This window comes from Pseudorca crassidens, chromosome 12 (genome assembly GCF_039906515.1).
Source record: "Pseudorca crassidens isolate mPseCra1 chromosome 12, mPseCra1.hap1, whole genome shotgun sequence".
Lineage (NCBI taxonomy): Eukaryota > Metazoa > Chordata > Mammalia > Artiodactyla > Delphinidae > Pseudorca > Pseudorca crassidens.
The window spans coordinates 91718527-91736033 of NC_090307.1; the positions used below are offsets into that span (position 1 = coordinate 91718527).

The 17507-nt window shown below is 52.2% G+C and overlaps 1 protein-coding gene across 2 annotated transcripts in view; it reads right to left on the reverse strand.

Annotated features, from left to right (window-relative positions):
• Positions 1-4566: 4566 nt before the first annotated feature.
• GOLGA3 (golgin A3) overlaps positions 4567-17507 on the reverse strand; it is a 44986-nt gene continuing 32045 nt past the window's right edge. For both annotated transcript variants that reach the window (XM_067701318.1, XM_067701317.1), the window contains exons 16-24: positions 16618-16761; positions 15770-15967; positions 14785-14901; positions 12759-12898; positions 11874-12006; positions 11529-11651; positions 10007-10171; positions 8464-8627; positions 4567-7946 (exon numbers count right to left, since the gene is read on the reverse strand). In XM_067701318.1, the coding sequence (XP_067557419.1) occupies positions 7730-7946; positions 8464-8627; positions 10007-10171; positions 11529-11651; positions 11874-12006; positions 12759-12898; positions 14785-14901; positions 15770-15967; positions 16618-16761 (1401 nt within the window). In that variant the 3' untranslated portion in view covers positions 4567-7729. The remainder of the gene's footprint in view (positions 7947-8463; positions 8628-10006; positions 10172-11528; positions 11652-11873; positions 12007-12758; positions 12899-14784; positions 14902-15769; positions 15968-16617; positions 16762-17507) is intronic.

Below are 17507 nucleotides of genomic sequence, written 5' to 3' on the forward strand. Positions count from 1 at the left end.
GTCTACACTCCATTAAACAAGACTGGGATAAAAGCAGGGGTGGGGGGAAACACAATTCCACTATTAAGAAGCCAACCCTACAGGTGGCCAAGAAGCACATGAAAGGATGCTCAACATCACTAATCATTAGAGAAATGCAAATCAAAACTACAATGAGGTGTCACCTCACACCAGTTAGAATGGGCATCATCAGAAAACCTACAAACACAAATGCCGGAGAGGGTGTGGAGAAAAGGGAACCCTCTTGCACTGTTGGTGGGAATATAAATTGGCGCAGCCACTATGGAGAACAGTATGGAGGTTCCTTAAAAAAGTAAAAACAGAATTACCCTATGAACCACCAATCCCACTACTGGGCATATACCCAGAGAAAACCACAATTGAAAAAGACACATGCACCCCAATGTTCATTGCAGCTCTATTTACAATAGCCAGGTCATGGAAGCAACATAAATGCCCATCAACAGAGAAATGCATAAAGAAGGTGTGGCACATATATGCAATGGAGTATTACTCAGCCATAAAAAGGAACGAAATTGGGTCATTTGCAGAGACGTGGATGGACCTAGAGACTGTCATACAGAGTGAAGTATGTCAGAAAGAGAAAAATATTGTATATTAAAGTATATATGTGGAATCTAGAAAAATGGTATAGATGTATTTGCAAAGCAGAAATAGAGACACAGACGTAGAGAACAAGGGGAAAGCAGGGGTATGTGATGAACTGGGAGATTGGGATTGACACATACACACTATTGATACTATGTATAAAATAGACAACTGATGAGAACCTACTGTAGAGCACAGGGAACCTGCCTCAGTGCTCTGTGGGGACCTAAATGGGAAGGAAATCCAAAGAAGAGGGGACATATGTGCATATGTAGCTGATTCACTTTGCTGTACAGCAGAAACTAACACAACACTGTAAAGCAACTCTACTCCAATAAAAATAATAATAAAAAAAGCAGCCAACCCTATACTGGCCACTATTCACCTGTGAGGTAGAAATGAGAGAATTTGAGATGTAAACCCCTGCAGGTAGAAGTGGATTTCCACGAATGAAGAGGAATTAAGTTTAGGGGAACTGATGGTCTTTGGGAAAGGAGCAGGTTTAACCTAATTGCTGATTGTAGTCGGTCTCCTAACTTCACTCCTGATCCCAGATCACGAGAGGGCCAGGGTCCGAGCCAGCCCCGGAGGCCGAGGGGGGAGGTCTAGTTTCACATGTATTGTGAACAGCCTTCAATGAGAGGAGGAAAAATGTGCATGCTGTTGCACACGGTGGGGGTCTGGTCAGGAAAGCAGCCCATCCCAGGTGATTCGAGAGGGGAAGTGCAGCCCTGCGAGCGGCGAGGGGCGGCCACAGCAGGAAGCCACCGAGATCCTCGGAGCCCTGAGATGGCAAAGATGCAGCCACTGAGGAAGCTGCAGTGGCAAGGGAGCCTGGACATTTCATTTGCAGATTAGCAAAGGGATTATTTTACACAAAGCTGTCAGGATCTTGCAGAATTTTAAGATCTTGAAGGGTATTTATTCCTAATTCATGAGTGCTCTGTGAGCAGTGTTTTGTTGTGGTACTATATGTAGCCACCATTTCTACACCAAATTAGCGCGGAAGGAAACCCAGCTGGTGTTTGTTTACATGTCTTTCAGTTACTGAACTAGGCTAACTGAGGCTCATTGTCAATGAAATCCACCTGCTGAGTGTTCCCCATGCCCCTGATGCCCTGTAATCTAATAGGAGAAACAGGGACTCTCCAGAAATAACATTGCTGAAAAGAAACATGATGTAAAGTGCTATAAACTTATACCTATCTGTATAAACTTACACCTATCTGTAAGTGCACACAGGTTCAAGGGTCATTCGGGGTTGGGATCAGGGAAGGTTTTACGAAGCTGACCCAGGTCTGTTTTCTGCTCACTTGTCGCATCCCTAGGGGACAGTCTGCTGGGCCAGAGTCCCCTACCTGCGACAGCCCACACCCCTTCCCAGCTGCAATGACTGCACAGTGGGAGCGTCCCATGTGCCCCAGTGGGGTATTTACACCTGGGAATCACCAAACGCTGCGAATCAGGCTTCTTCCTCCTGCGGAGCTGCTCTTAGATAGCTCTAGGAACAGTGAGCGCCAGCCCGACTCAGACACGTGCTCAGTGAGCAGAGACAAGGCAGGGGCAGCTCAGGGCAAGCGAAGCGGGCAAGACGTCCGGGCAAGGCCAGGGCACTCCTGGCCTGTCGTGGGCACGCGGACTGGCCAGGAGAGGCCGAGTCACATCGCAGGAACAGGTCACCCCAGTCTCCAGAGGCTTGAGCGGACAGGTTCATCGCTTGCCCCCATCTGCCGGCCCTTGTGGGTCAGCTGCTGGCACTGTTCCTCAGGTAGGTGCTCACGCTGACCAGAGCACCGGCCGAGGACAAGGCTGTCGCCATGCGGGAGGGCTTCGCAGCAGCCGGTCAATGCCGTGCACCATCTCACCAGCTTGAGAAGCTGTGCCTGCTGCCCCATGGCGCACATCTACGTCCCGGGCGAGTGCTGGCGGGGCCTGCAGAGCCCACCCAGTGCACGCGGACCAGCTAAGAAGGGAAGCCAGAGAGGCTGCTCCTGGCCAGATGGTAGCGGGCTGGGAGGCTGGGCCATGTGCGCGGCACTCGGGCCACTGGAAGGCTTGGGCAGCAGCGGGAGGACGACGACCCTGAAGGCTGGACAGCGTTAAGGGGCTGCCTCCACAGCTAAGCCAGGCTCCGGCTGATGCGGAGAAAGGCGGGGCACGGAACAGAGACAGGGAAGAAGCCGTGGGCCAGGCTGGGCCGGCGAGAACGGTGCCGAGGGTGGGAAACCCTGAGGTTTAGAGACCAGGGGACTGTATCACGATCAGAGTCGGTCAAAGGAAGGGACTCTTTTCTGGATGGAAATGAGGCGTTCCAGCTTTCAACACACCAAGGCTTAAGCACCGGGAAAATCGCTCCGCAATGTCCATCAGGTCTTTAGAAATGCACACGGAAAGCTCACAGACGAAACAAAGGCCCTGAGGCCCCAGGAGCCGAGAATTACCCCCGAGTGCTGCCTCTCCAGCAAGTGCCAGACCAGGCGAAGGAGGGCCGAGCGCGCAAACCTCGAGGTGCTTCCGGCCCGAGCCAGAAGCACGCTGTTCGGGAGGGGGTGCCCACTCCGCCTGGAGATGGGCTGGCGCGCAGGAGCGCCGCCCTCCGCACCCCACCGAACAGGCAGACAAAGGGGTCAGCAGCCCAGTGTCACATCTCCCGTGTTTCCAGGAAAAAGTCATTGCCAAAGAATGCTTCTTACGAGAACCCGCAACACTCTTCGTGACGTGAAAGCTAGCATGAAGGCAAGCAGAAGGATTCCAATAAATGCTGCTTCTGGGGCGGGCAGTTACTGATTGCTAAGAACTCCTCCTCATTTAGGGAAAGGCTCGGAGACTCTCCCAACAGCTAGCACGCTTGTCTACCACACTGGACGTCGGTGGCATAAAGAATCCTACTTCTGTCCCCACCTAGCCGGCTGCAGGACGGATGAGACCGCGTGACCGGAAGGGCTGAGACCAAGTCCTCGGGCCACACTCAGTGCGCACTGCTGCCCATACTCGCACCCCCTCTGAGCCGGGGAGCAGCTGCCCGGGAGTCTGCACCTGGACCACTCCGGTAGCACCCACTGCACTACCGTTAAGAGGGTGCAGCACGGAACAGCTATCCCACGGAGAGACAACTTAAAAATAAACCCATCAACTCGTTAGTTTAGCGCCTGCAAGTGTTTAGCAGCTTTACAGGAAAAGGAAAAAGTTCCGATACATATAATCACCCTCTTCATGATTACTGTAGGAAAGGAAATTTGCATCCTCAGTACTTCAGGAAGTTAAGGCCACGAAAGGCGGCGGTCAGAGCATCTTCATTTAGGTCTGGGTGGTACACGTAATACCTGACCCTTGGTTATAGAAGCTCACGACGTGGGGAAACAAGAAAACATGTGTCCAACACACCACAAAATCGAATTCTGTGACCACTGGTTTACTGCTCCTTTTCTGTACGTTTTTTACCATGCTGGTTAAGTGATAACATTTAACTGAAGAATCTACATCCGGTCTACTCTCGCTGATCAAAAATGAAGTATGGATGAAGAAGGCGGGTGAGACTGGGGAGCCACAAGATTGCAACTCGGAGTCACGGTCCCACTGCTGCAGGCGAGGGACAGTCAGTGGAGGCTGGGGGCTGGACGACACCGGAAGCACGCGTGCAGTGCGTCTGCACCCTCAGGAGCGGTTCCCCGTGAAGGAGCGTTACTCCTGTGAACGCTTCCCACCTCCGTACTTACTGGCGTGTGGTAACAAGTGAAGTGCGGGTGAAGAAGGAAGCAACACGGCGAGCCGCTACGCTCCTGCTGTGGTGAAAAGCAGCCACAAGGAGTTAGACTTCACGACCATCTGAAACTCTGGCAGAACAATAAAATTTTCTTCAGTTATCTGAACAGAGTTGGTAACAACATGAGATAAAAGTTACTCCCAGTTATGAAAATATATATATATGAAAATGAAAGCACCCCAAGGAAATATAAAAATCTTTAACAAAAAATAGTTTATTGCACAAAATTCAAGGAATTCCCAAGCACACTTAAATTTATAAAAAATCAACATGCTTTTTAAGTTACAATTCATTGTGCATGGTGACACTTTTCCCCTGAATAGCCCCAACCTGAGGACTCCCTTTTAACGAGGAAATTTTTATTAAACATGAATAACTTAAAACCACCGAGTTTTCTAGATCCTCTGAAGCATTCCTGTCAAGGATCCTATTGTAACCTGAGACCACCATACACTGAGAGGCGCCCTGCGGGGAGTGAGTGAACTTGAGTGAGGCTCTGAGAAGACTCTCACAAGCCCCGCCCTGTGCACATCACGGCCCTTGGGGATGCTCCAGGACAGTTCTCTTTCAGATCCGCTGGTCCCTTTCACTACTGGCAATCTTTACACGCGACATTTAATTTTCGTTAAAAAAATACTCAGAAAAGTAGGAATATATGTCACGGTGCCCTTGCAGGCCCATGGCTTTTGCAGTATCCCTATACCAAGAAAAGTCTTTAAACTGAGGAGCAGTTGAATGAGAATTTTCCTAATGCAGCATTCCACAGGCTGTCTTCCTCGAGGCCCACCCTGGCACCTGGACCCCAGGCCAGAGTGTGAGCCAGTTTCACATCTCATCAAAGACACTGCCTGTTACAGCTTCCAAATAGTAGAACAAAGGCATGTAAGTCTAAAAGATCCGTGGCATCTATCTGACGTGTACCGTGGAAAAATCAACAACAACCACTCACAGTAAGTTATTTTAGGAGCATAAGAAAATCAAGTCATAACATCACGAAGTGTCCAAGCTGACATGCTCTCCAGTGAGGACACGAGGATGAACAACATACACAAATACAGCGCAACAGCAAACGTGTTTCTACACGTGCTCCAGAGTGGACTGCTGTTTTCCATGAGGAAGTTCCTAATTCCCACTTCTGCCCACAGTGGAAGAATATTTCCAATGCTGCTCCCTAAAGAATCAAGCTCTGGGAGACAGGAGCGCCAGTAAAGCCCCTCAGAGAAAAAACCCGCAGCAAACGAAGAGCAGGCGATTCAGTCCAACGTCCCCCTTCAGGGTGATTTGTTAAGGAAGCCCGGACACAAGGGCCCCTGGTCGGGAACTACAGGCCAGACGTGACAGCACGAGGGGCACACACAGGACATGGGAGGGGGGCAGCCTGAGCGCTCAGGCCAGAGGCAGGCCGGGCGCGCACAGAACTAGAGGATGAAGCTGGCACAGGATGACAGCAGGAGCCCAGACGAGGCACTGCTGCTAAAGGCGCGCGCGCGCGCACGTACACGCGCACGTACACGCGCACGTACACACGCGCAGACGCACGTACACACACAGAGGTGACTCGACAAAGGAAAAAGGGGTGGGGAACAGAGATTGCTTTCTCTTGATGGATATACTCAGGATTCCTTTATCCTTTCCTAAGGAAGATACACTGTGATTTTCTGGAAGACCTCAGCAAGGAGAGAGAAAGCGGCTCTAAAATTAAAACAAAAGATATCGCAGCCAAAATAAATAAGAACATAAATTACCATTTTTCTTTTCCAATGGTACAAAAACAATTTTGTCAAAAACGATTTCCAACTTAAAATGAAGAGCAGAATAAAGTTTTCAAGTATAATTTCCAAGATTAACCCTGTACAAATGATATACATATTTTAGACGTTCCAATACTTGCTGGGGAATTTTTTTAAACACTAAACATCTTTGTGATTAATGTTACTTTAATATTATCAATTAACCTTCTAACAGCATATTGTGAGAGAACACAAGCAGGTTAAAAACACCACGCTGTCTTCTCCACAAGAGAGACCCAGGTGATGCGGTGATACGAGCATGTCTGGCCTGATCAGTAACACCGCACACTTCATCTTCAGACCAGCCGACCTGCACAGGGGGCCACACAGACCCGTTCTCTCTCTCTTCTCTAACTTGGAACAATAAACATTATTTTAGATCATCTTAGCAAACTAGGGGCAAGCTTACAAACCTCGAGTCTCACAGTCACTCTAGGCGGGACCTCGCACACTTGGGGTGTCTGATTTCAGGTAAACCTCGGGAGACCCTCTCATGCTGACCTGCCCCTTTCGCTGCTTTCCAGATGAGAGGGTCAAGGGCCTTCTCCCCCTTCTGAAGGCTGTCACCACACAGAGGCCAGCATATCTCTTGACGACCACACAGGCGCTGGTGGACGTTGCCACACAGGGCAAAGTGCTCCCTGGTCTGGAGCCCACGGAAGCCCTGGCCCTGCCCCTCCTCCTTGCTCCCCCCCCCCCACCTCTTGAGGCCTCTCCCCATGCCTCATGCATCAGGTCAGCGTGTGCTGACCGTGGTGTCTATGTGGGCGTCCTGGTGGCCATCAGGCCTGCCCGGGGGTTGGCCAAGGTGAGCGAGGCCATGCAGGGCCAGGGGTCAAACAGGTGGGCATTGTGCACTCATGGCAAGGAAAGACCCTCAAAATTAAGTGAAACTAAAATAACAAAGAACTTCTGCCTAAGAATATTTGGCTTTAGAAGGTAAATAAAATAATTACATTTCTTAAAACATAATTTTCTGACATTCCTAAATCCTACACATACGTTACTTCCTAACTGCAGATTTTCAAAAGGCAATCAATAAAAAGACAATTCGGGTCATTCTTAAATAATACGAGCATATACTTTTTAAAGATTAGATGATGATTTCCGGTATTTATATATACGTTCTACGGAGAGATGGCTATTGAAAACAAAACAAAATAAAATAAAAACCAAAGGTGCAAACGAGGTCTCACTCCTGCAGGGAGGAAAGCTCTTTCTGAATCAGACAGGAAAGTGAGAAGCCGGACGCAGCCACGCAACGCCTCCGCCAGCGGCCGTCCGAGAGCAGCGGCTACGGTCAGGCCTAAGATGCCTCCTTCCGCAGATAACCCTTCAGACACATGCAAAATGTCTCGCTGAGCCCTAGATTAGGTTTTTAAGATTTGGTCACTTCGTGGGAAAAGCTGGCTGCGACCTGCAAATGACTGTCATCAATTCTCGACTCTCGCTTTGTTATTTTACTCCTTGTAACGGCCAATGCAAAACTTAACTTCCATCTCTTAGAAAGACAATAGAGCACACAGTCAAATAAATAACACGGAGGAGAGAGCATTCCTGCAGTCAGCTACAAACACTCGGGGTGGGGATGCTCGGCGGTCACCGCTCCAAAGTGCTCTCTCGTGGCCCCGCTCTGCCCGTGTTGCTCCGTGTCTCCTCTGGGGTTGGCGTGATCGCCCAGGCGGGAGGGGCTGGCGGGGTCCCCCTGCGTCCACGAGGACAACGACTGGTGCACAGTGACCGCATGAGCCTCCATCTGGCGCTGCAGGCTGTCCATCTCCTGCCTGGGGAGACAGGGGAGGTGCGCGGTCAGACGACAGCCGGGGGCGCTGTCCCCCCCAGAGACAGCTGGCCACCTCGGACCCGGCCCTGACGGCAGGTCGCTCACACACACCCTCGGGGGCCCGTCGAGCCTCTCTCCTGGAACAGCACGGAAGAGACTCTGGCCATTTTCCTGTGCACCACACAGAGGCCGACAGGCCGATTGGGGAGAACGTGGGAAACACAGAGCCGAGGGTCTGTCCTGCAGGGCGTCCGCTCACAGGGCCAGAGCCACACCTGCCCTTGCCTCAGACACAGGCCTCCCACTGCCCGGTGTGCAGGGTCATTTAGCCCCGGTCAGCTCCCACCTTGGAGATGGAGGGAGAGGCACGGGACCAGCCCACCGCCAAGAGACACTACGGAGCCGCTCGCCAAGCGAGCGCACCACAGTGCGGTGCTGGCAACAGGGAAGATTCTTCCAACTGAGACCTGCAGCTTATTTGTAAAGACTACGAGACGGAACCCAGAGCAGAGTCATACTTGAGTTGCTGCAGGCAGCTGTTGAGGTTCTTGAGGGGCTCCTTGCTCACGGCAGGCGGGGGCCGCAGCAGCTCCTCCAAAAGCGAGGCTGGCACGGGGCAGTCAGGGATCTTCACCGGCGTCACGGGGCTGGAAGAGCTGGCTTCTCCCTTCGGCTCCTTTCTCTGTTTTTAAAAGCACACGGTTAGGTGCTTCCCCAGTGGCACAGTGATTAAGAATCCGCCTGCCAATGCAGGGGACACGGGTTCGAGCCCTGGTCCGGGAAGATCCCACATGCCACGGAGCAACTAAGCCTGTGCACCACAACTACTGAGCCTGCGCTCTAGAGCCCACAAGCCACAACTACCGAGCCCATGTACCACAACTACTGAAGCCCATGAGCCACATCTACTGAGCCTGCACGCCACAACTATTGAGCCTGCACTCTAGAGTCTGCGAGCCACAACTACTGAGCCCGCGTGCCACAACTACTGAAGCCAGCACACCTAGAGCCCATGCTCCGCAACAAGAGAAACCACCGCAATAAGAAGCCCGCGCGCTGCAACGAAGAGTAGCCCCCGCTCACCGGAAACTAGAGAAAGCCCGCGCAGCCACGAAGACCCAACATGGCCAAAATAAATAAATAAAATAAAAAATGAATAAATTTATTAAAAAAGAAAAAAGACACACAGTTAGCTCTCCCACTCGGAGGCTGACGCCCCTGCCCCTTCCCCGAGGGTCTCCGCCATCACACGTGGTCTTCGAGGTGCCTCCCCAGCTCCCCTTGGGCCTCTGGGGAAGCACTTTCCACTCGTTCTAAATCGGCAGAGCTGGCAGCCACGGGGGTTCAAGAAATGTTGGCTGAATAGAAAACCTTCTTCCTAAGGCATGAAGCAACACTACAATCCTGGCTCCTCAGGAGGCCGGAGCTGCCGAGAGCCCCCTAAATGAGAGCTCACGGTGGGAGCTTTCCAGAGGGACCATGGCCTTGCCTCTGAGTTTCCCTAAGAAATTAAGTCAATTTTCCAAGTCATAAGACTCCCCTTCCTAGGACTTCAAACTTTTTCCACAGATAAACAAACCGTGCTAAATAAACCTCTGAATCTAAGCGACTTCTTTGCACCTGCAAAATATTTACACAGACTGGTAGAAAAACAGACGGTGGGTAAACAGATAACCTGAACAGAGCTCATGACGGCTGCTTCGGGCTCCCCGGGCCCCTGAGCCTGTTCTGGCAGCTGTTGTGTCCCAGCTGGTCTCGCCTAGAGGCCCAGGGGCTCTTGTTAACACAAGCAAACCATGCCCTCATTTGCTTTATAAAGCATAGTACAATAAAATGGCATCTAAATTCATAGAAAGAGGCAAACACTCTGTTGGAAAAAGCTCTAAATTAAAAAGATTTGGCCTGTGGTCCAAGGAGAACATCCCATCGTCATCTATCTTCACACAACCGTCACTCAGTGTTGGTTAATGTAACTCTGTGACTGGCTGACCGACTGGAAAGCCTGCCAGCCTCCCGCCAGCGCATCCCTGGAGCCCCACCAGCCGCCCGGTGGCCCAGTACCGTCTTGGCTGCTCCCCGCCGCAGGTCCAGCTTGAGCTGCTGGTTTTGCTGGAGCAGTGTCTTCATGTTGCTCTTCAGTTCCGACACTTTAGCTTGAAGCATGAATTTATCTTTCTGGGTCAGGGACAGATCTTCCCGTACCATCTCCAGCTCAGATTTAATATTCTAAAGAAAGTAAAAAAGTCATAGATTTTTAAAACTGAAAGGTCTTGGGCTTCCCTGGTGGCGCAGTGGTTAAGAATCTGCCTGCCAATGCAGGGGACACGTGGTTCGAGCCCTGGTCCGGGAAGATCCCACATGCTGCAGAGCAACTAAGCCCGTGCACCACAACTACTGAGCCTGCGAGCCACAACTACTGAAGCCCGCGAGTCTAGAGCCTGTGTTCTGCAACCCACCACAGTGAGAAGCCCGCGCACCGCAATGAAGAGTAGCCCCGGGCTTCCCTGGTGGCGCAGTGGTTGAGAGTCCGCCTGCCAATGCAGGGGACACGGGTTCGTGCCCTGGTCCGGGAAGATCCCACATGCCGCGGAGCGGCGGCGCCCGTGAGCCATGGCCGCTGAGCCTGTGCGTCCGGAGCCTGTACTCCGCAACGGGAGAGGCCACAACAGTGAGAGGCCCGTGTACCGCAAAAAAGAAAAAAAAAAAAAGAAGAGTAGCCCCACCTCGCCACAACTAGAGAAAGCCCGCGCACAGCAACAAAGACCCAATGCAGCCAAAAATAAATAAACTAAATAATTTTTTTTAAAAAAGTGGTAAATGTATAACTCACATTAGTTTAAAAAAAAACCTGAAAGGTCTTAAACACACTGCACAAATCTTAGTTCGTACATCACAATTCCAAGGGGCTGGAACTCTCAGCCTTCATGAGTCGCTCCCCTCCCCCTGCCACTCCTCTCCAAGGGTCTACACTGCGGAGAATCTGGTTACAGTCCTGTCCTCAACGTTCCCATCCACACTTCAGAGCCTCTACCGAGGGGCCGGTAACATTCCCATGTCCACATCTGACAGTGAACCCAACCCTTGTTTAAACTCCAAGATCAGCTACTAGAATAAGCCTAACTGTTCCTAAGACAGAATACAAGTCAGTTCTGGTTATCTCAAGCTGTCCACCTACAAGCAGGAATCCCAGTCAGAGTCACATTCCCGACCCTTTCCTCGAGCAGTCAAGACTGTGCCTAGATTTCTTCATAGAGAAGCTTATCACAGATTGGCGAATGGAACCGTCTCATTTTTTGGACTTAATGAGATCCCGTTTCTGGGACACACCGCACAGCTCAGCCCAGGGTGGGGCCCTGGGGCTCTGGTCTCTGCTCAGCGTCCCTCAGCTGCCTGACCTGGGCTTCTCTCTGAAATGGGATAATGTCTGCAGAACGGTTTGGTGGGAGCATTCAAGCCATTGAGAACTGCTGCTGCGCACCTAGCACGCTGCCTGGCACAGTCCAGGGAGGAGCTGCTGCAGTGCTGCCAGGGGCTCGTACACGCTCCATACACACCCCGTACACGCCCTGTACACACCGCGTACCTGCATTGACTGCTGTATCCCATCCAACTCCTGTTTACTCTGCCGCTCAGTCACGTCCAGCTGCTGCTTCAAGGACTGGATTTCTCTCTCTTTCTGATCCACCTCCCATTTGAGATTTTCCATCTAGAGAAGGGAAAAAGTCACACAACCAAAAGAATTTTAAAATGGCTTTCTTGCATTATAACATTGCTCTAACTGTATCTCTGCGTATCATTTAATATCATACTTAGAAAAAATAAATATCCCTTTCCAAGAAGGCAGAGAATGAAGTGAAAGTGTCAACCAGCAGAGTCTAGCTCTGTCAGTCCTGTTAACTGGAGATGTAAAGCCGCCCCGGCGGGTCACCTCTTGGTTTCCTACAGGCTCTTTGCTCAGCTGCTCATCCAGCTGCTTCTGCAGGAGCTGGAGCTGGGTCCGGGCCTCTGCCAGCTCTGCCTGGAACTGTGCTATTTCCTGGGAATGTTTCCCCTCCTGAATCCTAGCATAAAAAACAAGGAAGAGTGAAATTACAGCGTTCTTCCAATTACCTTCCCACTCAAAAATGTTGTTAGTTGAACGTTACATGTCCTGGGTGGACACGCATCATGACAAAAACTCCCATACTGCTCACCCTGGGCAGGGACTGTTCTAGGAGCTCTGCAATGCACTAGCTCAACGAATCCTCACAACCCCCGGGGAGGGACGCTTTGTGAGCCCAGTTCACGGATTATGGTGGCAGGGACCGATGCACGTGCAGTGCCCAACACATGTGCCTGCACGGGTGCGAGCCAAGGCCACTCCAACGGGAGCCGCGCACCACAACGAAGGGAAGCCCGAGGGGAGCTGGGGAGGCGCCTCGAAGACCACGTGTGACGGTGGGGACCCTCAGGGAAGGGGCGGGGGCGTTAGCCTCTGAGTGGGAGAGCTGTGTGCCTTTTTTTAATAAATTTATTCATTGTTTATTTTTTTAAATTTATTTTTGTCTGCGCTGGGTCTTCTCTGAGAAGAGGGCTCAAGATCTCTTCTCAGAGAAGAACCAGCAGGGCACAGAGTGGGAGCACACGGCATCAAGGCCAAAGCTTCAGACGGAAGCTGCGGCATCCTGAGATAGCAATCGGATCTCTCTCTCCTTCTCAGATCTGCCTGCAGAGTACTCAGCGATCTGCCAGGACACCGGGGCCCTGGTGCGCTGAAGGCACTAACTGGAGATGGAGGGGGTGGTGGCGCCCGGCCCCGCCCTCTCGCACTCACTGGAGCCCATCTGCCTCCGCCTGCAGCCTCTGCACCTCCCGCTCCTTGGCCTGCAGCTCCTTCTTCACCTCGCTCAGCTCTAAGGTGGCAGCCTTAAAATGGCGGCGGTTGTGCCCCGCTTCCCCCTGGGCGGCAGCAACCTGGGAAGAAGAACACGGCGTCATCGAGGACAGAGGCGCAGCCTCACAGGACGTGCCCGGGTTCGTGGAGGCCGCCGCCCAACCCCTTGCATCCTAGCTGCTCTTGCAGGCCTTCCTTCCAAAGCCTTCCAAGGTCCCCATCAAGGATGAAAGTACTGAACACACGCTTGGCCCTCAAGCATGCAACGTGGTAGCAGCACCTGCTGAGCGAACAAATGTGCCCAACTTTCTTGGTCTGAGCAGTGGTTACAGTCTTCCTTAAGTATATCTGCATGTTTCTCATTACACGCATTCACAATTCACGTATCTGGGAGGAACCCGCCTCTCCATCACATACCATCTAATAACTGTAAGAAAGCTATTGCTCGTCATCCATTAGGACGCAACTAGCTTTCTGCATAGTTAACGACAGTTTATCTCAAGGTTTCTGAGAAAACAAACAAATTCTCAGAATGTAACGAAATTTTCCATTTTCCTTTCCAACAGTTTAGTTTTCTTGTCTAATTGCACTAGCAAGCACTTCATTTCAAAGAAGTTTAGTAAAAATATTTATAGTATATTACAGATGAATATAGAAAGAACTCATACATGAATGGAAAAAAAAACTCCAATAGAAGACATTAGCCGTGGTTGTCACTAGGTAGAGATTCAAGATGATCTGTACTTTAATCTCCGTGCACACTAAAAATTTTTACTACGTGTACTATTTTTACAATCAAGACAATCAGACCAAACGCACTCAGAGGAATAAATAAGCATCATTTACAATTACTGCCCTTAAAAAAAGAAATCAAAGTGAAATATACATTATCCCTCCAGCACCTTTAGTTAAAAATCTCCTAGTTACGTCTTTAAGGTGAGAATAAAACTATTAAGTGATACCTGAGTACAGAGCAAAAGATAGGAAGGTGGGGATAGAAAAGTAGGGAGTGTTGCTGACTCAGTTCGGAACCACAAGACGTGCAGCAACTCCATGCAAGGATAAAATGTCAGCTGCAGGCGAGGCAACCGTGGGTCAAGAACAAGCCAATAATTGTTCACGTTAAAATATTCTTAACGTACCTTAAAACTAGTCCTACTTTAAAAGAATGTCTTACTGTCTCACCCAGGAAATTAAGAACTATCTCCTTCTATCTCTAGTGTACTTTCGTGGAGAAATTTTTAAAGACTGTGGCAAAGCCCAGGTCACATGCACCTACACACGCATGAATGCGCCAATGACAAACGTGTTCTGAGCATCTGCTCTGTGCAGGCACTGGGGACATGAGGGTAAGCAAGCCGCAGACCTCGTCCCAGGAAGCTGACAGTCTAACAAGGAAAGAGCTTTACAGAAACCACAGACGAGGCATCATGACAGTAAAAATTTTAAAGTGCACGGCCTGAGGCCCACTCCAGCTCGCAGGGTGGCCAGGGCAGGGCCCTCTGCGGGATGAGCCACCTGATGCACTGGTGAACACATGAGCCAGGAAGACTGCTCCAAATGCAGAACATGGCCACGGGTCTCCAGAACCACCTATCTGGGTTGCATTTTTAACACAAATAAACATATACTACTCTGCAGTTTGCTTTTTAACTCCACACTACGTGCAGGGCATCTTTCCCCAGCAAAATACGTAGCTACGGAGCTCTGTGCACATATCTTAGAGCTGCACGACGGCACACACTCTTTCACTGATGAGCACAGGGAGGGGGCCCTCTCCAGCCTCGCTGTCGTCAACCCCATGACGATACCCTGTCCTTGGACACGTCAGTAAAGGTATTCACACGCTAAGTTCCTGGAAGGGAACTCATGTCAAGGGTACTAATACTCAGTTTTCGGACATTTAAAAATTACATTCCAGAGGCTCTATGAGGCTGCAATCTGGAGCCGGTTGGAAGACACACACCTGCTCCTTGAGGCTGTGCACCGTCACCCTTTCCTTCTGTAGCGCGGCCTGCAAGGCCTGGACGAGCTGCTTCATCTGGCGGTCCTCCTCCTCTTTGCGCTGCAAAACTGCCTGCACCTACAGCACGTTCCAAGAGTGGTAAGGAAGGAAGGACGTCAGATTTCCAAAGCCTGAAGAGCCCTGGGAACAAGCAGGGGCCACTCTCATCAGTGCCAATGGAGATGGAGGGGGTGGTGGCGCCCGGGGAGTCTAGTGTCACGGGGGCTCAAGACATCATGACATGTTGCCAACAAGGGTACAAGCCAGGAAAGGAGTGAGAATCCCATCTCTGGAGAACGCCGTGTGCAAAACCGGAATCTCAGATCACAGGAGTGTCATCAATCATATGATCATATTCAAGCATCTCGTTAGGAACCCAAAAGATGCATATAAACCCAGGGTTATCAACGCAATCGCCTCCGTAGCAAGGCTGCCAGGGGCAGGAGTGGTGGGAACTAAGGAAGCGCTCTAAAATCTGGTGAATTCAAGGCATGGGCTGGGATGGGCTGTTGAACACCATTTGAAGACTTCCCTGAAACGCCCAGAGGGGCTGCAGAGAGGAGGAGCTAACAACGGGGTCTGCAGGGAGAGCCCCGCTGGGATTTGAACCCCGGTGCTGAATCACAGGAGGCCCTCGGGTCAGAGTCCCTTACGCACAGCATGACTGCCTTGAGCTGGGAAAGGTCCCCTCTACCCTCCGGGAGTCACCCACCCACAAGGAACCTCATGGGCTGAGCCTAGTCCCTCCACAGCTCAGCTGCGGGGAGACACAGGCTCCCCGGATCCACCCCCGCCTCAGGGCTGGCAGAGGGGCTGCGACTCCAGCAGATTCTCTGGCCTTTACCCTGCAGGTGGCTGTGATGACCAAGTGCAGACCACACAGCCGAAGCCCTCGGAGGGCTGCCCCGCCTGCAGCAAGTCTCCTGCTGCAAAGGAGTTTCCATACCTGCAGGTTCAGCTGGACCAGGTCTGCTTCCCTCTTGGCTAAAGCTGTCTCTAAGATGCCGTTGTGTTCCCTCAGGGCCGCGCTGGACTGTCCAAGGCCCATAAGCTTCCCTCTCTCATGCTCTAAGTCCAGAGCCAACTTCTTATTCGACTCCTCAAGGCACTTTATCTTCCTCCTGAAGCCTCTGGACTCTTGCAGCTGAAACAAACCAAAGTCACCGTGACATCAGGGAGTTGCCCATTCTGGCTCATGGAGCGCTCGCACATCAGGAACTGAACAGCTAACACCACCAGCAAGAACGCACAGGCGAGCACTGCCCCGGACACGAGGGCCCTCGTCTCACAGCTGGGAAGGTTGCCGCGGCCACGTCCCTTCTCTCGTGGACCCACAGCCGACAGCCCAGCCCTCCCCCGGGGACCGTGGGTTTGCAGAGAAGCACACCCAGGGTCGGAGCCCAGGCGGGCCCGGACTGAGAGTGAGAGACAACTGTCAACGGTGCACGCAGCCCCACAGCTCCCGACAGCCACCTTGGGACCCTGTGCAGAGCCCTAGGTGACACCACCACGCTGCTCGTGTGGCACCACCCAAAGCCATGACCGTCTGGGACTGAGAGTTACGTGGAGTTCCTCTAAAGGGTCGAGCCCCTTTGAGCCGGGTGTCTCGTCTGCCACACCAGAGAGGCAGCGGGCACAGCGGGCCCCGCTGCAGCGCGTGCATGCGCGGCTCCAGCAGGGCGGGTGCTCAGAGACCCGGGCAAGCGGCCGACGGCCCCGGAAACGCAGGGCGGAGGCCGAGCGCCCCGGCCAGCAGTACCGCCCTGCACATGGGGCCGCGCGGCGCCCGCCTACCTCGTCCTCCAGCTCCAGCACCCTCTCCCGCTGCTCCTCCAGCTGCTGGCTGGTCAGCGCGATGACCTCCTGCAGCTCCCCCTCCAGCATCCTCTTGCTGTGGCCCACAGCCTGCAGCTCCGCCTCCAGGGCCTGGACCCGCTCCTGAGGGCCGGGACGGAAGGTGGGTTTGGTCACGGGTCCCAGCACGTAGCCCGGCTCGGACTGACCGCGCAAGGCTGCAACCAAGGTGATCGGCTCTCTGCAGTCTTCCCTCTCCCTTACAGGACGCAGTCAGCTACCGGGTAGCCACACAGTAACGACTCACAAACTCACTTTTTCACTTAATGCTTTGAAAACACAGAAAGATAAGAACTACCAATTACCGTCTGTGGCAACTAAGCTGCACCAGGCACGATGTAACCAATGCCACACGCGTGTGCACACACACGCGCTCACACACACACACACACACAAATGCACACGCACACACACTCTTCCTGCTGCTGCTGTGGGGCAGGCGCTGATCTAAGCACCTCACAGGTGTCTCTCCACAGAGCCGTCCTAATGAGGGAGGCTCTACCATTTACCTCATTTCGGCCTCATTTTTTTTTTTTAATAAATTTATTTATTTTTGGCCGAGTTGGGTCTTCGTTGCTGCGCACGGGCTTTCTCTAGTTGCGGCGAGCGGGCTTCTCATTGCGTTGGCTTTCCTTGTTGAGGAGCACGGGCTCTAGGCACGCGGGCTTCAGTAGTTGTGGCATGTGGGCTCAGCAGTTGTGGCTCATGGACTCTAGAGCGCAGGCTCAGTAGTTGTGGCGCACGGGGTTAGTTGCTCTGCGGCATGTGGGATCTTCCCGGACCAGGGCTCGAACCCGTGTCCCCTGCACTGGCAGGTGGATTCTCAACCA